This window comes from Mustela putorius, unplaced genomic scaffold, assembly GCF_011764305.1.
Source record: "Mustela putorius furo isolate JIRA1106 unplaced genomic scaffold, ASM1176430v1.1 tig00000151_pilon_pilon_pilon, whole genome shotgun sequence".
NCBI classification, from domain to species: domain Eukaryota; kingdom Metazoa; phylum Chordata; class Mammalia; order Carnivora; family Mustelidae; genus Mustela; species Mustela putorius.
In genome coordinates this window covers 1,173,305-1,196,560 of record NW_025421296.1, presented here as the reverse complement: position 1 = coordinate 1,196,560, position 23,256 = coordinate 1,173,305, and the positions used below count along the sequence as shown (strand labels likewise).

The 23,256-nt window shown below is 37.3% G+C and overlaps 1 protein-coding gene across 3 annotated transcripts in view; it reads right to left on the bottom strand.

The window, feature by feature from the left end:
- The window catches only part of ARFGEF1 (ADP ribosylation factor guanine nucleotide exchange factor 1), a 155,963-nt gene that overhangs the window by 51,258 nt on the left and 81,449 nt on the right, over nt 1-23,256 (bottom strand). For all 3 annotated transcript variants that reach the window (XM_045075690.1, XM_045075689.1, XM_045075691.1), the window contains 8 exons: nt 18,711-18,810; nt 18,254-18,393; nt 18,039-18,147; nt 17,166-17,367; nt 9,950-10,061; nt 9,403-9,608; nt 9,054-9,138; nt 3,575-3,746 (listed from right to left, as the gene is read on the bottom strand). In XM_045075690.1, coding sequence (XP_044931625.1) covers nt 3,575-3,746; nt 9,054-9,138; nt 9,403-9,608; nt 9,950-10,061; nt 17,166-17,367; nt 18,039-18,147; nt 18,254-18,393; nt 18,711-18,810 — 1,126 coding nt within the window. The remainder of the gene's footprint in view (nt 1-3,574; nt 3,747-9,053; nt 9,139-9,402; nt 9,609-9,949; nt 10,062-17,165; nt 17,368-18,038; nt 18,148-18,253; nt 18,394-18,710; nt 18,811-23,256) is intronic.

The following is a 23,256-nucleotide window of genomic DNA, read 5'->3' as shown; positions in this document are numbered from 1 at the left end:
TTACAATGGCACCCAAAACCATAAGATACCTAGGAATAAACCTAACCAACGAGGCAAAGAATCTAAACTCAGAAAACTATAACGTACTCATGAAAGAAATTGAGGATGACACAAAGAAATGGAAAAATGTTCCATGCTCCTGGATTGGAAAAACACATATTGTGAAAATGTCTATGCTACCTAAAGCAATCTACACATTTAATGCAATTCCTATCAAAGTACCATCCATCTTTTTCAAAGAAATGGAACAAACAATCCTAAAATTTATATGGAACCAGAAAAGACCTCGAATAGCCAAAGGATTATTGAAAAAGAAAGCCAAAGTTAGTGGCATCACAATTCTGGACTTCAAGCTCTCTTACAAAGCTGTCATCATCAAGACAGCATGGTATTGGCACAAAAACAGAAACATAGATCAGTGGAACAGAATAGAGAACCCAGAAATAGACCCTTAACTCTATGGTCAACTAATCTTCGACAAAGCAGGAAAGAATGTCCAATGGAAATAAGACAGCCTCTTCAATAAATGGTATTGGGAAAATTGGGACAGCTACATGCAGAAAAATGAAATTGGACCATTTCTTTATACCACACACGAAAACAGACTCAAAATGGATGAAGGACCTCAATGTGCGAAAGGAATCCATCAAAATCCTTGAGGAGAACACAGGCAGCAACCTCTTCGACCTCAGCCGCAGCAATGTCTTCCTAGGAACATCGCCAAAGGCAAGGGAAGCAAGGGCAAAAATGAACTATTGGGATTTTATCAAGATCAAAATCTTTTGCAAAGCAAAGGAAACAGTTAACAAAACCAAAAGACAACTGACAGAATGGGAGAAGATATTTGCAAACGACACATCAGACAGATAAAGAGCTAGTGTCCAAAATCTATAACGAACTTAGCAAACTCAACACCCAAAGAACAAATAATCCAATCAAGAAATGGGCAGAGGACATGAACAGACATTTCTGCAGAGACATCCATATAGCCAATAGACACATGAAAAAGTGCTCCATATCACTCGGCATCAAGGAAATACAAGTCAAAACCACAATGAGATATCACCTCACACCAGTCAGAATAGCTAAAATTAACAAGTCAGGAAATGACAGATGCTGGCGAGGATGTGGAGAAAGGGGAACCCTCCTACACTGTTGGTGGGAATGCAAGGTGGTGCAACCACTCTGGAAAACAGCATGGAGGTTCCTCAAAATGTTGAAAATAGAACTACCCTATTACCCAGCAATTGCACTACTGGGTATTTACCCTAAAGATACAAATGTAGTGATCCGAAGGGGCCCGTGCATCTGAATGTTTATAGCAGCAATGTTCACAATACACAATAGCCCAACTGTGGACAGAACCTAGATGTCCATCAACAGATGGATGGATAAAGAAGATGTGGTATATATATACAATGGAATACTATACAGCCATCAAAAGAAATGAAATCTTGCCATTTGCGACGACGTGGATGGAACTAGAGCGTATCATGTTTAACAAAATAAGTCAATCGGAGAAAGACAACTATCATATGATCTCCCTGATATGAGGAAGTGGAGATGCAACATGGGGGGTTAAAGGGGTAGGAGAAGAATAAATGAAACAAAATGGGATTGGGAGGGAGACAAACCATAAGTGACTCTTAATCTCACAAAACAGACTGAGGGTTTTTGGGGGTAGGGGGGTTGAGAGAAGGGGGGTGGGGTTATGGACTGTGGGGAGGGTATGTGCTATGGTGAGTGCTGTGAAGTGTGTAAACCTGGCGATTTACAGACCTATACCCCTGGGGAAAAATATATATATTTACTTAAAAAAAAAAAAAAAAGAGTTGGGGTAAGTGGAAAACCTATGAGAAGGAAATAGAGTAGGTATAAATCTGGCACAGTGGAAGAACTCAGGAAATAACCAAAATATGGGATGGGAAAATATGAGGAGACAAGTAAAAGGCAAGGGCATCCTTGGACGACACAGGCTTGAATGATGACTCCCGAGTTAACAAGAAACCAGTGGCCCTAGCATTCCGGGATCACATCAGTATTTCAGTATACCTACAGCCTTCTCATATCCTGCTTCTTATTGATATTCTACCACCATGGACAAAATAGGCCAGAGAAAGGAGGGTAAGATGTTTTATTACGGGTCTGAGAAAAAAACAGCTAAGTCACAGAACTGGCATCTACTTAGGTGTGAAATGAAGTCTTGAGCAATATATTTGACAACGTTATAAGCAGAAGAGCTGAAAATAACACAACCAAGCAAACTGCTGATTGGTACTGGACTGCAGAATGAGCCAAAGACACCAGTTCAAGATTTGGCTTTGCCACTTTTTGGGTTTTAGCTGTACAGATTCAATATAAAGTTTTCTACGTTATACTCACCTTACAGATTCTATGATTCTAAGTTTCCTAACCTCTCTGGACTTCAGTTTCCTCATCTATAAAATGAGGGGAGTACAAAAACTCCTTAGAATCATCTACTACAGTATTCCAAAAGATAAGGCCATTTATATTTCCCTATTCCTTCTAACATGTCCCTAGCCCTGACTCTCATAATTCTCTATCAACTTCTGGAAATACACGTATCACAAATGCCCTCAACTTCTGGAAATACACATATCACATAGGCCCTTGCTCCTCTCCTGGCAACAGAACTGTGCTACTGCAATCTGTTCTGTGACATAAAGCTTGAGATTTCACTTCCAGGGAGAGCTCAGAAAGGCAGGAGTCTTCTTTCCATATTACATATTCTTGAGCTGCTATATTCTTGAGCCACTACCCTCATCTTATTTTTATAGTCAGATTTTAGTTCTAATTTAATCACCACTGCCCACATGTATACCATGTCTAGAATGGAGCCAAGCCTACACTTGGCTTCCCATGCTGGTTACATCTAGGACCTCTATAATGATATAATTTGTGGTGCACCTGAAGGAGTGATTTCCAACTCCATGAGCTCCCTCACAATCTTAACCTTCCCAAATCCTTGACTCACTCCTACTTCCAGCTTATGTTTATGTATAGCAATAGATGAAGAGATAGAATTGTGTTGCTTATAGATGACGAGGAGGCGGGGCGCCTGGGTGGCTCAGTGGGTTAAGCCGCTGCCTTCGGCTCAGGTCATGATCTCAGGGTCCTGGGATCGAGTCCCACATCGGGCTCTTTGCTCAGCAGGAAGCCTGCTTCCTCCTCTCTCTCTCTCTCTGCCTGCCTTTCTGCCTGCTTGTGATCTCTCTCTGTCAAATAAATAAATAAAATCTTTAAAAAAAAAAAAAAAAAAAGATGACGAGGAGGCAAAAAAGACTGACGGGGCTGCCAAAGTTGTCTTGCTGATGTCCAACTACATGCTGAGATTTACTACTAAATTGACAAGTATCTATTAAATGCACATGAATCCATGCATATTATACACTTCTATTTTTACTCAGAATGTAAAAAAAAAAATTATATCAGCAAACTGTATAATACTTTTCATTAGAATAGTATCTGATTTTCTGTAAACCAATTGAAAAACTCTTGGGAAACCTTATTTATCCTCCTGAACAATCAGACTTTAATTGATTTGGATACTTACTTTGCTTACTTGATTTTGTAGGGATTGTGAGTTCTTTTGTTTCTTTCATTGATATCTTTTTTCCAGCTATTTCATTATAGATAGCTGATAGGTACTCTTCAGGAAGGTCTTTACTGTCATTGATACCTCTATTCATCTTTATATATTGTTCCTTTGTCATTTTATTTTTAACCTAGAAAGGAAAAACCATTATGATTCTTAAAACTTACTTAAAAACTATTCCTATTTTAAGAATATGTATACTCTTAGGAGAGAATTTAGAAATACTTTGAGGACAGGAAGGGGAAAATATTCAACATGTATTAAAATGAAAAACAGTCCTAGAAAATGAAGGCAATATAGAAAAGACCTAGCCTGGCATATGCTAATACACCTTCTCAGATGGGCACACAAGTAATTTATAGTAAGAAACAGGGAAATCAGATAATGAAACTATTTGTTTTTGCCCAAGGTTTAAGAATTCTAGCTACAGTCTTTAAAAAAGGACCATGACAAATATTAAAAACATATGGTAGTAAAAAGATTCACATCTAGGGGTGCCTGGGTGGCTCAGAGGTTTAAGCCTCTATCTTCGGCTCAGGTCATGGTCTCAGGGTCCTGGAATCGAGCCCCGCATTGGGCGCTCTGCTCAGCGGAGAGCCTGTTTCCCCCTTTCTCTCTGCCTGCCCCTCTGCCTGTTTGTGATCTCTCTGTGTTAAATAAATAAATAAAATCTTAAAAAAAAAAAAAATCAAGGGGCGCCTGGGTGGCTCAGTGGGTTAAGCTGCTGCCTTCGGCTCAAGTCATGATCTCAGGTTCCTGGGGATCGAGCCCCACATCAGGCTCTCTGCTCAGCAGGGAGCCTGCTTCCTCCTCTCTGCCTGCCTCTTTGCCTGCTTGTGTTCTCTCTCTGTCAAATAAATAAATAAAATCTTAAAAAAAAAAATTCAAATCTTAGTTTGAGAAAACATAAATATGTTTTAATGACTTAAAAGCTGATTTTATATAACAGTGGATGCAAAGTAACAACTCAATTCATCTAAAATCAGATAACAATCTCCCTGACTCAGCATGGCAAACAAATGTTAGGTGATCCAGGTGAAGTATCTTCTGAACATTCTGTCTTGTTAACAGTACTCTGAACAGGAATGTCCTGCGCCACACCTTGATCAGTCTGTGGAATAATAATTTGTAGTTTATAAGATGTAGCCCTGTCACCAAACTTGAGAACTAGCACAGTCAAAATGTTTGTATCTCCCAAAACTCATCCAGGTCTTAGGACGTCTCTGAAGATACAGGCATATCTGGGAGAAACTGTTTGGGTCCATACTACCACAATAAAGTGAGTCAAATAAATTTTTTGGCTTCCTAGTACATATAAAAGTTATATTACACTGTACGATAGTCTACTAAGTGTGCAATAGCATTATGTCTAAGAAAACAATGTACATACCTTAATGCAAAAATACTTTATTGCTAAAAAATACTAACCATCATCTGAGCTTTCAACGGGTCATAATCACTGATCACAGATCATCATAACAAATGTAATAGTAATGAAAAAGTTTGATATATTGCGAAAATCACCAAAATGTGAGAGACATGAAATGAGCAAATGCTGTTGGAAAAATGGCGCTGACAGACTCGCTTGATGCAAGGTTGCCACAGACCTTCAATTTGTAAAAAACACAATTATCTGCAAAGTGTCATAAAGTAAAGCAAAATAAAACGAGGTATGCTGACTATTTATTCAATTATATATATTCCCACCTTCTCCCATTAAAGAATTTAAGGCAACTCTAAAGATAAGACTCCTGTTAATTTATACAGTGCACAGAATAATAAGCAAGCCATAACTTTAAAAACTCATCTTCAGTCAGCACTTTAATAAATAAATAAATAAATAAATAAATAAATAAAAGAAGGTCATTTCTCCTGGATTTCTGACAAATAATAAAAAATAATGACTCAGGGACACTAAAATAATAGACCATATAAGTGCTGCCAATAAGACACTAAAAGAAGATTAACATCACCTGGAGATCTTGAGCATGGCATATTGTTTTACCATAATGCCAGAGACAAGAAGAAGTCTTGATAAAAATCTGAAGTAGCAGTACAATACACTTGTGGGTCTGGGTTGGGAAGTGGGCATGGGAGCTTTCAGAAGTGGGAGTAGGGAATACATGAATTTCAGATACCTTAAATAAACATATACATCTCAAACAGAACAATTCTGGCACAATGGGATTCTGAAAGTCAGATAAAACATAATCTTACTTTTCTTTTCCTGCTTATCTTTTATGGAACATTCCACTCTTTTGTTTTCATGTGCTTATTTATTTTTTAAAGATTTTATTTATTTGACAGAGAGAGATAGCGAGAGAGCACAAGACGGGGAATAGCAGGCAGATGGAGAGGGAGAAGCAGGCTCCCCACTGAGCAGGGAGCCCAACTCAAGGCTTGATCCCAGGACCCTAGGATCATGACCTGAGTTGAAGGCAGGTGCTTAACTGACTGAGCCACCTACGTGCCCTTTATGCGCTTATATTAAGCTGTGTTTAGTTTTAGTGTTTAAGTCACTTCAAGCCAGTTGTTACTATGATGGAGATTAATACACGCACAAAAATTAAATGTGTTCTAAATATACCTCAAGTTTTTAAAAAAATTCATTGATTCATACAATATATAAAAAATAGTCTAATTATAAATATTCTAGGTGAAAAAGAAACATAAATGATTTGGTTTAAATATTTTAACTCTGAAAACAAATAAGAATGAAAAGTCCTAGTTTTAAGGAATTCCTTTAAAGTTTACCTGTGTTCTTTAAAAATGATGCCATTTGTTATAGTTCATGTAATCTTGTTGTAGTCAAAGCATATGGGGTCATGATTATGGGTTCAGTTCTCTAACTGAACCTTCCTTCATAGCAACTCATAAGCTCTTCGCTAACTGCAGGCTGCATATCAGGACATGATGCCAGCCAGCAGCAGTCTAACAGGGAGTGGGGAGACTACAAGTAGTTACCACTGCTAGACCAGGATACCACGCACATGTTCTATGGACAGAAATAAGTGCCATGAAGACACAGAACTGTTCTCAAGTAGTTGCCTAACTGATCTGTGTTCAGAAACTTTTAACAATCTGGGTACTATTAAAGGACATTAAAGGATGTTTCAATATTTCCTCAAAACAAATTTCACCAGGATGTACATATGTATGGGAAGATATGACATAGATGCATATAATGCTGAAAACTCATTTACAGAACCAAATTCTTTAAAAATGTAACATTTGGGACGCCTGGGTGGCTCAGTCGGTTAAGCTGCTGCCTTCGGTTCAGGTCCTAGGGTCCTAGGGTCCTGGGATCGAGTCCCACATCCGGCTCCTTGCTCAGTGGGGAGCCTGCTTCTCTCTCCGCCTCTGCCTGCCACTCTGCCTACTTGTGCACACTCTCTCTCTGACAAATAAATAACACCTTTTTAAAAAATTAAAAAAAACATATAACATTTTAAAAACAAACGGGTGGTAGTGTATTGATCTGGACCAAAACACCAGACAGAAAACTCGGATATGAAGGTATTCAATAAGTTACCATCTGTAGACTGCCTTATAACACCATAGAAAAAAGTATACTGTGTAATATTAACCTGAAAGGGAGCTGCTTTAACTACACTCCCAGTAATATGCCAAGCGAAATTTTTATTTTTATTTGTTTTTTAAAAGATTCTACTTATTTCTTTGAGAGAGAGAGAAAATGCATGTGACAAAGCACAAGTGAGCATGAGCAGGGGGAGAGGCGGTGGTGGGGAGTGGGAAGAGGGAAAAGCAGATTTCCTTCTAAGAAGAGAACCCTATGTGGGGCTGGGATCATGTGGGTCCTGGGATCATGACCTGAGCAGAAGGTAAGAGCTTATCTGACTGAGCCACCAAGGCACCCTGCCATGGGCAATTTTTAAATGATTAAAATAGTAAATGACTTTTTAAGACATGTCTATATAAAATCAAATAAATCACTGATGAATGCATAGTTGTTGCATGTAATGCAATGCTTAACAGTAATTCTGCATATAATTCCCATCATACATTTGATATATACTTTCCATATCAACCCTGCCTTAAACATCTCAAAACACACACACAAAAATCCCTATATTGCAAAATTTAATCTTAATCTTCAAATAAATTTTAATTTTTCCAAACCTCTAAGATTAGTAATAGTTTATTTCCTAAGAATAACAGATATAATTAGATGTTTATCCCTGAGAAGTATAAAGAAATTCTTGCAAATAAATGAATTTACAAAGGCAATTTTCCCCCAAAGATATCCAAGTATCGTTCTGAAACAAAGTATAAAATACCCAAAACTTTAAAAATAATTTTTTTTGCTAATGGGTATCAGAAATCAAGTGACAGTTCCTTAATATTTAAGAAGGAGTTATGAATTTTAAGAGGGAAAATAATTATCTCAATATCCCAGATATCTAATATTTTAAAATTACTGTTAATTTTTAGGAGTAATGATATTACGGTTATATTTAAATAGAGTATGTGTCTTTCAGAGATATACACTGAAATAAATACAGATGAAATGATATGACACCTGGGATTTACTTCAAAATGATCTGGGAGACAGAGAGGATATAGAATGAATAAGACCAGCCATAGTTGGTAAATGTGGAAGCTGGGTGATGGGCACAATGAAGGATTCCCATACTAACCACTCTATTGCTTAAGTCTGAAATGTTTAAAAGAAAAAAAAAAGTTTATGTAGTGTTTTTCCATGTTGTAATAAGTATAAGCTAAAGAACTAATATACATATTTTAACATTTACCTTAAGCTTTATACAGCTATTAATCATGAGACAAATATAGACTTACTTTTCAGGTATCTGAAAGGCTAAATAGAATTATTATCAAAAAACTTAAAAAAAAATAATTTATTTATTTAGAGGCACCTGGGTGACTCAGTCAGTTAAGCATCTGCCTTTGGCTCAAGTCATGATCCCAAGGGCCTGGGATTGAGCCCCACATTTTCCATGGGGCTCCCTGCTCAACAGGCAGTTTGCTTCTCACTCTGCCTCTCCTCCCCTCCCTGCTCATGCCCTCATGTTCTCTTGCTCTCCCAAATAAAGCCTTAAAATTTTATTTATTTATTTATTTATTTATTTATTCATTCATTCATTTATTTTGAGGTAGAGAGAGACAGAGAGCATGGGAGCATACCTACATGGGGAAGCCAGAGGGGGCGACAAAAATCCTAGCAGACTCCCTGCTGAGTGTGGAACCTGACACAAGGCTCCACCTCAGGACCCTGAGGTCAGTACCTGAGCCAAAATCAGTGCCCCCAGAAACCACATTTGTAAAATGAATACTACACCAAATTAAATACCCCAATTTGGTGACTGATTTCACTGAATAAGATTAAAATTTCAACTTGTACTTATTGAATTCAAAAGAACTTATTTAATTTGTACTGTCTATTACACATTGTACGTACCTGTGGACTGTGAAGATCTGTGGTCAGCATGATAATTGAATAAGCCAAAACATAAGCAGTATCTGCACTAGCAAAAAGGGTTTGTCTGGAAAAGTAAGTGTATCATGTTATAAACTTCTTTGTACAGTTGCATTTAAATAAATTATCTCAAACCTCCATAATTTTCTTTTGCAGGATTTATGTTCTAGCTCATATTACAAGTGTTTTTATGGAATTGTCTTATCACTTCTAGATGACAGACAATCTAAATTCTTTGGGTGTAACAGATGATTAATCTTCTGATGCTCCCTATCATAGTGTCTTGGGTATAGCTGGCAACCAATAAATACTTGAATTTGATCTTTCTTACCCTTGGTTGCATTCAAGGTATCTTGCAGCAAATTTTTCCATCAACCGATCGATTTTCTGAGCTTCCCCTGGAAGACGGAATCCTTCCAGAAACATACGGAGGGCTGAAACAAAGTCCTTTCCTGAAAAGTCATGTTGGTCCACAAATGCATACATGACTTCTTTGTTAAATTTATCATTATCTCCCAGGAACTCACCCACTTGAGTCTAAAGAACAAAAGATAAAAATACTGATATCCTAATGAAATGTTACATTTGCCAGAACAACATTTAAAGAATAGAAAAATCTACAAGATTCACAGGTTTTGACTACCTGGTTAACTATTTCAAGCATGAAACTAAAAGTTAAACACACATGTTTATTATAAAAAGATATTCTTTTGAGTTTAGAAAATTAAAAAGCAAAATTAAGAATACCTAGGTTATTCTTTAATTTTTACTTACAAACTTAGGAGGGCACTTTTAAAGGGGAAACAGTATCTATCATTATTAACTTAAAAAGGAGTTTTACAGAGAAGGTTAGAATTTTTTTTAAATGGTATTCTTACAGAGTCTAATCTTTCCTCTTGATGTAAGAATTGGGCAATATCTTCAGGTGTAGTGCCAAGCATTCCTTGTTCTTGGAGGTACTGTATTCCTCTCTTTGGTTTCTTATTAAATCTAGATGATGTTAAAGTTAATAGAAACATTAGAAACAGAAAATCATTTGAAAAGAAGATCTTAAACTACAGTAAATTAATTTTCTAATACCACTTAGAAAATAGGTTACTTTATATAATCAATGCATGAATATGCAAAACATCGCATTATGCGAAGTTTTATTTTTCTTTTCTTAGAAAAGAGTCTGAAGCAAAAAGGCCATCTTTATCAATGATATGAACCATTTTACTATTTGAGATAATGTCATGTTGTAGATAAGCTCTGAGTAAAGATATAAATACTAAATACCTCATGCTTTTAATATTTATACTCTCCTTAATGCTCAGGTAATCTTGGTTCATTCCATATACACCCACTGATTAAGTCTAAGTTTTCTGCTTTTATATTTTTATTTATTTTTAAATTTTATTTGTTTATTTGAGAGAGAAAGAACAAGAGAGCAGGAGCATGAGAAGGAGGAGGGTCAGAGGGAGAAGCAGACTCCCCGGGGAGCAGGGAGCCCAACATGGGACTTGATCCTGGGACTCCAGGATCATGACCTGAGCTGAAGGCAGTTACCCAACCAAGCCACCCAGGCACCCCAGTATTCTGCTTTTAAAGAAATCTGGTGACTGTTTAAACAACAATCTGACAGCATTATTTCCTTTATTAAAATAATCCCTAGATACCTGATGTTTTCAAAGTCAAGTCCAAACTGACTAGATCGATAGACAAAATCTTTCTCAATACAGCTCTAGTTTATCTCATCCCCTCTCATCCATCTATTCCCACATATCCTAAAAGCAGAAAGCATTTCTGCAGTCTATTTCCTCAGTAAGTCCTTTACTTGCTCCATTCACTGTGGATTTCTCCTTCATGCTTAAGGATCCAGTTCAAAGGTCCTCTTCTTGTATCCACATCATTTAGTTTCTACTTTCATTACACCACTAATTACTTTGGTCCCTCATCACGTGTCTCCTGGGTAATGGTACTTAAATGGTTATGCCATCTTCTGTTTTGCTCACATTCTAATCCATCCTTCAGGCAAATGGTGAAAAAATCTGTTGCTGCTCCTCCTCTGACTAAAAGCCTTTAAATACCAGCATGCCAAAGTCAAAAAAACAAGATTAAAAACTTGCTTACATGGAGAATAAGGTCTTCTAGAATCTGGATCCAACTCAATGATCTCATTTCATATCCTATGACTGCCCCCCGACCCTGCCTCTGCCATACTGATCAATAGTCCTCAAATGTTTCTCTTCTCTGTGCCACTGTACATGTCATTTTCTTTGTCTAAAATGTCCTTACCTGTCCTGTCCTAATGATTCCTGTCAAGTCCTAATTCATACCATAAATCAAACGTCTTACAATGTTTTTAATTTTAATTTTAAAATCAAACATTTTTCACTGAGATAGGCACAATCTCTGCTCTCCAGAAGCTCTCTCCCTAATAAAACAAACATGATTTTTTAAAAATTATAAAATTGAAAATGCAGCAGAGAGAGTCAATTATCATATGGTTTCACTTATTTGTGGAGCATAACAAATAGCATGGAGAACATGGGGAGATAGAGAGGAGAAGGGAGTTCGGGGAAATTGGAAGGGCAGGTGAATCATGAGAGACTATGGACTCTGAAAAACAATCTGAGGGTTTTGAAGGGGCGGGGGGTGGGAGGTCGGGGTACCAGGTGGTGAGTATTAGAGAGGGCACGGATTGCATGGAGCACTGGGTGTGGTGCAAAAATAATGAATACTGTAAGCAGAGAAAGACAACTATCATATGATCTCCCTGATATGAGGAAGTGGTGTTGCAACATGGGGGCTTAAGTGGGTAGGAGAAGAATAAATGAAACAAGATGGGATTGGGAGGGAGACAAACCATAAGTGACTCTTAATCTCACAAAACAAACTGAGGGTTGCTGGGGGGAGGGGGTTTGGGAGAAGGGGGTGGGATTATGGACATTGGGGAGGGTATGTGCTTTGGTGAGTGCTGTGAAGTGTGTAAACCTGGTGATTCACAGACCTGTACCCCTGGGGATAAAAATATATGTTTATAAAAAATAAAAAATTAAAAAAAAATGAATACTGTAAATCTGAAAATAAAAAATAAATTTTTAAAAAATGCAGTAATTAATGTATTGACAAGGTAAGATAGCACAGAAAAGGAAGTAACAAACAGAGATGGTTGTGATACATTTCCTGAGGAAGGTGACTGTGAAACTGAGCTTTGAACAAGAACTATGTATTTCATAAAAAGAAAGAAAAAACATCTCAGAGAGGAAGGGGGTCATTCTAACACATGGAAGCATAAAACAGCACGACATTATAACAAACAGCTCTGCGTTGTTGGAAGGAAGAAGTGAGCTAAAGAAGTGGCAGGTGATGAAGCTTAGACTCCAGCAGACCTATATCATGAAGGGTACTATATATCCTATTATAAGAAGCTGTGACTTTATTCTTTAAAAGCAAAAGAGGGGGGTAGAAACACAGATCTCTCATTCAAGAGAGATCATTCTAATTAAGTGTAAGAAAGACTACAGAATAAATAAGATCAAAGAAAGGTAGGCCAATTAAAAGATTACATGAGTCAAGGCAAGAAATGGTGTTGGTTTGACTTGCGAGAACAACTGTGGGAGATGGAGAGAAGAGATACATAGCACAGATATTTAGGAGGTACATTCAAAAGGATTTACTGACAGATTAAGTACAAGGGGAAAAAAATCTAAGTAACTCCCAGGATTCTAGCTTATAAATTTGGTAGCAAGCTGGGGTTACTAGCCTAAGTAAGAAATACAGAAACAGAAGTGTTGTATTTGTCTTGGTTTTTGGTTAAAAGTATTAGAGGTTGATTATGGAGAGAATGGAAACTGATAAATTTTTATGTTATGGACACACTGAGTGTGAGAACCTAAGCAATACCGAATAGAGATGTCCAACGCGCAATTAGAGGCATGCGTCTAGACTTCAGTAGAGGTATTTATGCTTAAAGGAACGCTTGAGAGTGGTGACATGCTAGCACATACACAGTAGCTGAAGCCCTGAAAAAGAACATGATCATCTAGGAGAAATTACAAAGTAAGAAAAGAACTGTGGGACAGAACTCTGGAAATGCTAAGCTGTATGCAGGAGATAAACAGCCCATAAGAAGACTGACTTGAGATGGCATGGTCAGAATGGCAGGAAGAACAAGACAAGAGTGGTGCTATAGTCAGGAAAGAGTGTAATGAGCATAACAACATGAAAGCATTCTCACTAAAGTATGAAGCAGAGATCAAGTCCAGGGGCAGAAAGGCTGACTAGAGACTAAGAAGACCTCCACTATGAAGTCCTGTGATGACTCCAACATAGTCCCCAAGTACTTCAAATAGAGCTATCATATCTTGGCAGCACTCTGTATATGATTATGGACAATACATGGTATTATTTTGGAAAACGATTTTTGCCCATATTTAGGCTGTAATCTCAAATACAAGAACCAACGCTTTCATTGTTCTTGGCATACAGACCCAAACACCAAATAAATGTTTGCTGAGTAACATTTGCTAAGAATTTCAATATGAATATCTGATTACACATACTAGACCTTGAGTCCCTCAGAAGCCATGGCTGTTTCATTCATCAGGTTTCCCTAGGACCCTGCATAATGTCAGGAACCGATGGGACTTTGATAAATATTGACTGAAAAACTGGAATGAATGAACTATTAATGGCTATTTCCTGAGGCAATTTTGTGAAATTTTATAATTTTATGACAATAAACATGTACACATTTTATCTTTTTTTTTTTACATTAACAATAAAAAAATGGAACCTGAACATTCACCAAAAGGTACTGTTTAAGAATCAGGAAGAAATGCTTTATAGAAGTAGCAAACCAATATACAAGGGAATTTTTAACAGTTTATAGTAGCTAGATCCACAGAGAAATGTCAGCAACTTCATTTTTTCTTCCAGCTTCTCTTTGAAAGACATGGGTTAAGGAGAATTTCAGACCAATATCACTGATGAATATGGATGCTAAGATTCTCAACAAGATCCTAGCAAAAAGGATCTAACAGCACATTAAAAAGATTATCCACCATGATCAGGTGGGATTCATCCCTGGGCTACAAGGATGGTTCAACATTCGCAAATCTATCAATGTGATAAAACAAATTAATATGAGAAGAGAGAAGAACCACATGGTCCTCTTAATTGATGCAGAAAAAGCATTTGACAAAATCCAGCATCCTTTCCTGATTAAAATGCTTCAAAGTATAGGGATAGAGGGAATATTCCTGAACTTCATCTATCTATGAAAGACCCATAGCAAATATCATCCTCAATGGGAAAAAGCCTGCAGCCTTCCCGTTGAGATCAGGAACACGACAAGGATGCCCACTCTCACCACTCTTGTTCAACATAGTATTAGAAGTCCTAGCAACAGCAATCAGACAACAAAGAGAAATAAAAGGTATCCAAATTGGCAATGAAGAAGTCAAACTCTTTTTGCAGATGACATGATTCTTTATATGGAAAACCCAAAAGACTCCACCCCCAAACTACTAGAACTCATACAGCAATTCAGCAATGTGGCAGGATACAAAGTCAATGTACAGAAATCAGTGGCTTTCTTATACACTAACAATGAAAATACAGAAAGGGAAATTAGAGAATCGATTCCATTTACTATAGCACCAAGAACCATAAGATACCTGGGAATAAACCTAACCAAAGAGGTAAAGGATCTGTACTCGAGGAACTACAGAACACTCAAAGAAATTAAAGAAGACACAAAAAGATGGAAGACCATTCCATGCTCTTGGATCGGAAGAATAAACATTGTTAAAATGTCTATACTGCCTAGAGCAATCTATACTTTTAATGCCATTCCGATCAAAATTCCACCGGTATTCTTCAAAGAGCTGGAGCAAATAATCCAAAAATTTGTATGGAAGCAGAAGAGACCCTGAATCACTAAGGAAATGTTGAAAAACAAAAATAAAACTGGGGGCATCATGCTACCTGATTTCAAGCTTTACTACAAAGCTGTAATCACCAAGACAGCATGGCACTGGCATAAGAACAGATACATAGACCAGTGGAACAGAGTAGAGAGCCCAGATATGGACCCTCAACTCTATGGTCAAATAATCTTCGACAAAAAAGGAAAAAATATACAGTGGAAAAAAGACAGTCTCTTCAATAAATGGTGCTGGGAAAACTGGACAGCTATATGTAGAAGAATGAAACTTGACCATTAACTTATACCACACACAAAGATAAACTCAAAATGGATAAAAGACCTCAATGTGAGACAGGAATCCATCAGAATCCTAGAGGAGAACATAGGCAGTAACCTCTTCGATATCAGCCACAGCAACTTCTTTCAAGATATGTCTCCAAAGGCAAAGAAAACAAAAGCGAAAATGAACTTTTGGGACTTCATCAAAATCAAAAGCTTCTGCACAGCCAAGGAAACAGTCAACAAAACAAAGAGGCAACACATGGAATGGGAGAAGATATTTGCAAATGACAGTACAGACAAAAGGTTGATATCCAGGATCTATAAAGAACTCCTCAAACTCAACACACACAAAACAGATAATCATATCAAAAAATGGGCAGAAGATATGAACAGACACTTCTCCAACGAAGACATACAAATGGCTATCAGATACATGAAAAAATGTTCATCATCACTAGCCATCAGGGAAATTCAAATAAAACCACACTGAGATACCACCTTACACCAGTTAAGTTAGAATGGCCAAAATTAGCAAGACAGTTAACAACACATCTTGGAGAGGATGTGGAGAAAGGGGAACCCTCTTACGCTGTTGGTGGAATGCAAGTTGGTGCAGCCACTTTGGAGAACAGTGTGGAGATTCCTCAAGAAATTAAAAATAGAGTTTCCCTATGACCCTACAATTATACTTCTGGGTATTTACCCCAAAGATACAGATGTAGTGAAAAGAAGGGTCATCTGTACCCCAATGTTTATAGCAGCAATGGCCACGGTCGCCAAACTGGAAAGAACCAAGATGTCCTTCAACAGACGAATGGATAAGGAAGATGTGGTCCATATACACTATGGACTATTATGCCTCCATCAGAAAGGATGAATACCCAACTTTTGTAGCAACATGGATGGGGCTGGAAGAGATGATGCTGAGTGAAATAAGTCAAGCAGAGAGAGTCAATTATCATATGGTTTCACTTATTTGTGGAACATAACAAATAGCATGGAGGACAAGGGGAGATGGAGAGGAGAAGGGAGTTGAGGGAAACTGGAAGGGGAGATGAACCATGAGAGACTATGGACTCTGAAAAACAACCTCAGGGTTTTGAAGGGGCGGGGGGTGGGAGGTTGGAGGAACCAGCTGGTGGGTATTAGGGAGGGCACATATTGCATGGAGCACCGGGTGTGGTACAAAAAACAATGAATACTGCTACGCTGAAAAGAAATAAAAAAAAAATTTAAAAAAAGAAAAAAAGAAAGACATGGGTTATTAGTGGAATGAAAGCAGCATGGTACTATTTGGATAGAAGACAGTCTAGGAGCAGGCTGATGCCACTTGGCTTTGTGGGAAAACTTTGTAAGATGTGGGTCTGGTAGAGTAGCCAGGTTGGAAAAGGAGGTCATTACCTTACCAACATATAAAATTGAAATTGGTGACAATGGATCAATAACAAGAGTAGCACATTTGTAATCCAACAGGAGAAAATATAAAACCTATAAAGAAGCAATGTTAGTTAGCTGGCTATTAGAAATTTCATACTGTAAATTTTTTGACTTCTCATCTGCTTAGGAAATACAATGGGTGATTTTATAACTGAGCTATCAAGTGAACAATGTAAAACTACTGAGATAACATTCTCCAACAGCATGTAAGGTATGCTGCAAAATTAATTTAATGTGCATTATAAACGTCTCTTGGGCTAGACTGCAAAAAATGAGGAGAGCTGAATAAGAAGTCACTAGAAGTCCTGGATACAGAGACCTCTGCCCAATTTACTCATTGAAAGGGGGTAATGAGAAGGGAACAGAAATATTCCAAAGATGTAGAGAAACCCAGGGCATGGATGATATAGTACTACCAGAAGAATATTCAGTAACATTTCTTCCTAAAATTGGACACTCACAAATCTATTCCTTGTTCTATTATTTCTTTTTGTTGTTTTAGGACTTCAAATTGTTCTGGATTATCAGTGCCAGACATCTGCGTACTATAGCTGCCTATTCCTGATGATGATGTTGACTCCAGGGAATTCAAACTTCCATATCTGTTTATTGTCTCAGGGTGTTTGATTTCACTTGTCTCTTGCTCTAATGGTTTTTCTTGACCTGTAAGTAGAAAGACTGATACAGTAAATTAATCTCTCAGATATGTAAAAGGTTAAAAAAAAAACTCTCAAGGGAAGATACTTCAATGTTTCTTAGATAACTATGCAATACCTGGAAAATAATAAGTGCTATCACAGATAATATACTCTAATATTAAAACACACTGGAATTAGAATATGTACAATGTGCACTATTAAAAGTTCTTTTTGCAGTTGCAGGGCTAAGTAGCCACTGGCTCTCAGTTCATGCCTCATGAGAAATAATTTTCCCTCAAAAGACTCTTGACTGATGGAATACTAGGGTAGCCCAGTAGCTATGAGCTTTTCTCCTAGTAAGGGTAAATGTCAAACATAGGTGAACAATTCAATCTTAAATATCTTGGCTTGTGTAAATTTTCTTCTATAGTTATCTTTTTACAAAGCTGTATAAATATGCTTCCCTTTAACATATTATTCAAGTATTTCTAGGAAGACTTAGAAGAAAAAAGTTTGGATAACTAAGTTGGAAATTCCTAATTTTAAAGTTAATATTTAACTCATACAGAATGCTTTCTTTATCAGCTAAATGAAAAAAGAGGTCACAAAACTGGCCTAAAGCCAACTGGAACTATCCTCTTCAAAATATCATTCACTTGAAATGACAAAGAATTAAAACTCAAAATATCACCTTACCAAGAGTTGTCTGAGAGTTGGGATTCACATACTGATCCTTACTCCATTCAACCATACACTTCAAAATTGACACTAAACATTCTAAACCTTTTTTCCTCAGGCTCAATTCCTACAAAATAATTCATAAAAAGAATAAAAACAAAAATTTCTTTTAAAAAAACACATAGCTCTTCCTTGACCAAGTTTGAATTTGAAAATGCTTTTAAAGTTCTTACCTGAACATTACTCATACCAAGTTCTTGACTGCCCCGTCCTTGAGCAATTTTTGATAGATCATTTACTAGTCTTTCAAATATATTCGCTGCATTTAAATCACAGTCATAGTTTACATAAATATCCACTACACTCTGAGCATCTGTAACAATATAATATATTACTTTTTAAAAAAAAGGCATCAAGTAAGTAAGTATATTTTGGCTTTTTTAAATAGTTTTTTTTTTTTTTAAATTTTATTTATTTGTCCGACAGAGAGAAAGAGAGAATAAGCAGGGGGAACGGCATATGGAGAGGGAGAAGCAGGCTCCCCACTGAGCAGTGAGTCAGATATAGGACTGAATCCCAGGACCCTGAGATCATGACCTGAAACTAAGGCAGCCGCTTTACTGGGGAGCCACTCAGGCATCCCTTAAATATCTCTTAATAAGGAAAGATAATAAAGATAATTTCAAATACCTGCACAGATCCTTGTCAATGTCTGAATAACCATCCATTTGTGGTCAAATGAGCTGGTAGAAGTTTCCAAAATGTACAGGAAAATTTCTTTAAAGAACACCTGTGATTAGGGAAAAAACGCTGTTTAAAATATTATTTGTAATGCATATATGTGATCACTTTTTAAACATCCCAAAGCTGTACAGCAGAGATTAGGATCCAGGCTCCTCTGGAGTTCAACTCCTTTTGAGTTCCATCTCTGAAACATCAGTACTCAGCTAACTTGGGTGTGTGACTTAAACTAAGCCCTCATAGTAGGAGTACTGAACTTCACATTGTTTTGTTTGCTATCACACAGCCACTACAAAGGAAATCTGCAAAGTCCTCTGGTAAGAATTTCATGAACTTATTTACAAAACAAATGTAATTCATACTTCACTTTTTAAACCCCCAAAGATTATACATTTATTCATCAGTTATGTTTTTCTGAAGTTATAACAGGTGCCTAATTTTCCTAAATTTAAATGTATCTAATGCACTAATCCACACAATTAAAAAACTATTTTTTAAAAGATTTTATTTATTTATTTGACAGAGAGAGACAAAACAAGAGAGGGAACAAAAGCAGGGGGAGTGGGAGAGGGAGAAGCAGGTTTCCCCGAGGAGCAGGGATCCCAGTGTGGGGTTTGATCCCAGGACCCTGGGATCATGACCTGAGCTGAAGGCAGACACTTAACGAATGAGCCACCCAGGTGCCCCCAATAAAAATATCCTCTTATACTATGATATTTTTATAATTACTCACATAGTGGAAATCTCTACTATCCGAAAACAACAAGCTATTTCTTACTATTCTTTACACCAAATGATGTCAAATAAAAAGGAGTTAACCCAATTAAGTAAATTACAACTTAAAAGCTAAGAAAGGGGGTGCCTGGGTTGCTCAGTGGGTTAAAGCCTCTGCCTTCAGCTCAGGTCATGGTCCTGGCGTCCTGGGATCGAGCCCTGCACCGGGGGCTCTCTGCTCAGCAGGGAGCCTGCTTCCCTTCCTCTCTCTCTCTCTGCTTGTGATCTCTGTCTGTCAAATAAATAAATAAAATCTTAAAAAAAAAAAAAAAAAGCTAAGAAAGAATTTCTACATTCAAATTTATTTTGGAAAAGTGATTGATTTAAGAAGGGATGACTCAAACAGAAAACCAAAAGCCACACATTAAAATTTAGGGAGCTTATATGCTCCAGAAATGCATACTGATAACATGAGGTGACTAATGTCTTTCTCCCTAAATGGGTGAGGTACCCTTGAAATAGGCTTGTCTTTCACAAAATCCAACAAATTTCTATTACTTTCTTAATGTCAGCAGCATTTTCCACAAGAGCATAACTTTTTAAGAAGGTAGGGACCAGGTGTTTCTGGCTAAGCACTGTATCTACAGTGCATAGCATACAGCAGCTGTTCAATAAATATTTACAGTCACATTTCCTAAACACTGCCCCTAGGCACCGCTGCAGCCAACTCAGAGATGCATGACAATATCTGAGGGAAAATGCACAACTGTTGAATACCTCACAAGACTGCTCAGTTTCAACATTAGATCATATTACATTCCTTTCAGTGACATTAGTTTCACAAACCTGAGTTTTAGTGATTGCTAGGATAAGGGGCAGGGATTGCATTAAAGTCAATGAGGACTAAGAAATAACAGCAGCAATATCCAAATGGATTCCAAGGTCTGAGGAGTTGGGCAGTGTCCAACAGACATGTACATTTCAGCCAAGTAACTGTGACTACTTAAGAATGAAATAAAAAACATCATTTAAAAAATTTTATCTGTATTATTTTTCTTCAAATGGAGACTACATTGTTAAGACAAATATTTGTTAAGCTGTTTAGACCTAACCACTTCATAAATGGAACTGTTGGGTACTTCTTTTAGCACAAGTACACGGTGAAAAGGTTAGAAACTGTAAAGGTACCATGAATCAAGAAAGTTTGCCTCCTTGCTGTGAAAGCAAGGGGCAGTGGACATGACACTTGCTGAGGCCAGAGAGCATGGGTGGCTGCAGTGCTCCCCTGCCCCTTGACTGAGGCTGGTGAGCACAAGCGCATGTGGAATTCTCTTGCACCCAACCTAAACTCAGCAAACACAAAGATGAGGCACTCTGCCACAGCACTGCCGAAATCCCCAGGCACTGCCTTTCAGAAGTCTGAAGGCAGCAAGGGTGCCCCTTCCCCCACATTCTCCAGCTGCCTTACTACAGCCAATGAGTGTGTGCAATCCACAGAGGAAATATCACTTGACTGCCTGGCCCTGGTGGCCAAGAGAGCTGGCATTCAGAGCAACATGGGACTGTAACAATCAGAAAGACTGTTCTTGGCATGCCACCATCCATAGGGTATTGCACAGACAGCAAACTGAGACACAAAAGGTCTTCCTGTAAAAAAGCTCTATTTACTTAGCCTGGAAGCTTCAGCTTGAGAACAGGCTTCATGTCTCCTTCACCTCTAGAAGTGAAAAAGGTGCTCCCAGGGACTGTAAACAGGAAGAAGCCATGTTTTGCACATCCCCTGGCCTTGCTACAATTTGACCAGGCTTCCAACAAAGGAGTTTATGCACTTCCCTGGGGTCAGGATTTTTGTCACTGTCACACAAGGAACATCTTCATATCTCCTAATCTGGAGAATAGGATTGTATATATCTGCATATTTAAAAGTAGCTGCCTGAGGGAGTGGCTTCCAAATAGCCTGAAACTAGGTGCTAAATGAGATTCCTCCCCAGGGATCACTGACAGGACAAGGCACATCCTCAACAACAGATGCTTATCAAGAATAAATGAGGGGTCTGGATAATCACAAAGGTTCCAGGGATGGACAATAGCCAGGGCAAGTCTGAATGAGAAGGATCATCACCTGCACAAGTCCACTTCCTGAAGACAGAGAGGTACCTGTTTTACCCAATACACAGAAACAGAGAGTCAAGCAAAATGAGGAAACAGAAATAGATTTCAAACAAAAAAACAAGGCAGAACCTCAGAAAAATATCTTAATGATATACATATAAGTGATCTACATGATAAAGAATTCAAAGTAATGGTCCTAAGGATGCTCACAGAATGTGGTACAGGAATGGATGAGAACTTTAAGAAAGACAGAAAATGAAATAGGAAACAAGTCTAAGAGCTAAGGAACACAGTTTAACTGAACTGAAAAATACACTCGTGGGATTCAACAGAAACTGAGCCAAACAGGTAAGGACCAGTGATCTACCAATCAGGGCAGTAGTCCCAAAAGAAGAGTGAGAGAAAGGGGCAGAAGACTTATCTGAAGATTTAATGGCTAGAAATTTCCCTGAGGGAAAGAAACAGACATCTAAGTCCAGGAAGCCCAAAGAGTTACAAATGAGATGAATTCAGAGAGGTCCACACCAAGACACATTAAAATTAAAATGTCAAAAGTTAAAGATAGAGAAAAATCTTAAAGCAGCAAGAGAAAAACAACTAGCTGTGTACAAGGAAAAACCGTATCAAGAGAAATCTGAGCAGAAACTGTGTAGCCAGAAGGGAGTGACATGAGATATTCAAAGTGGTGAAAGGAAAAAAAAAAAAACTTGCAACCTACTCTAACAAGCAAGGTTATCATCCAGATTTCAAGGAAGGACAGAGTTTTCCAGACAAGTAAAACCAAAGGAGTTCATTATAATTAAACTGTCTTCATAAGTAATCGTAACAAGACTTCTTTCAACTGAAAAGAAATGATACTAATAAATAAGAAAACATACAATAGTAAAAATCTCACTAGAAAAGGCACATTATAGTACAGGTAGTAAATGAATCACTTCTAAAGCTACGAATAAAGTTAAAAAAACAAAAGTTAAGTAAAACTACAATAATTTAGTTAAGGGCTACATAAAATAAAAAGATGTAAAAAGCAACATCAAAAACATAAAATGGGGAGGGAGTAAAAATGCATTTTAGGAGTGTGTTCAAATTTAAGTTGTGATCAACTTAAAATAAACTGATATATACACAAGGGGATAAATCTGAACCTCACCACATCCAAAAACCAAAAACTTGTAGTAAATATACAAAACAAAATTAGAAAGGAATCTAACCATAATGCTAAAAAAAAAAAAAAGTCATCACACCACAATGCAAGAGAAAAAGAGAAAGGAATAGAACAGTCATGAAAAAAAATAACAAATTGGCAGTTGAGTATTTATCAATAATTACTGCAAATATAAATGGACTAAATGCCCTAATCAAAAGATATATATATATAATGGCTGAATGAAAAAACAAGACACGTCTATATTACTTCCTACATGAGACTCATTTCAGACGTAAGAACACATACAGACTTCAAAATGAAAGAATAGAAAAGATACTCCATGCAAAGGGAAGTGAAAAGCAAGCTATACTCATTTCGGACAAAAAAGACTAAAACAAAGACAGTAATAAAAGATAAAGAGGGGCAGTAAATAATGATAAAGGGGTCAGTCCAGTAAGAAGATAGAATACTGATATATGTGCCATACATTAGAAGCACTGAAATATATAAGGCAAATACTAA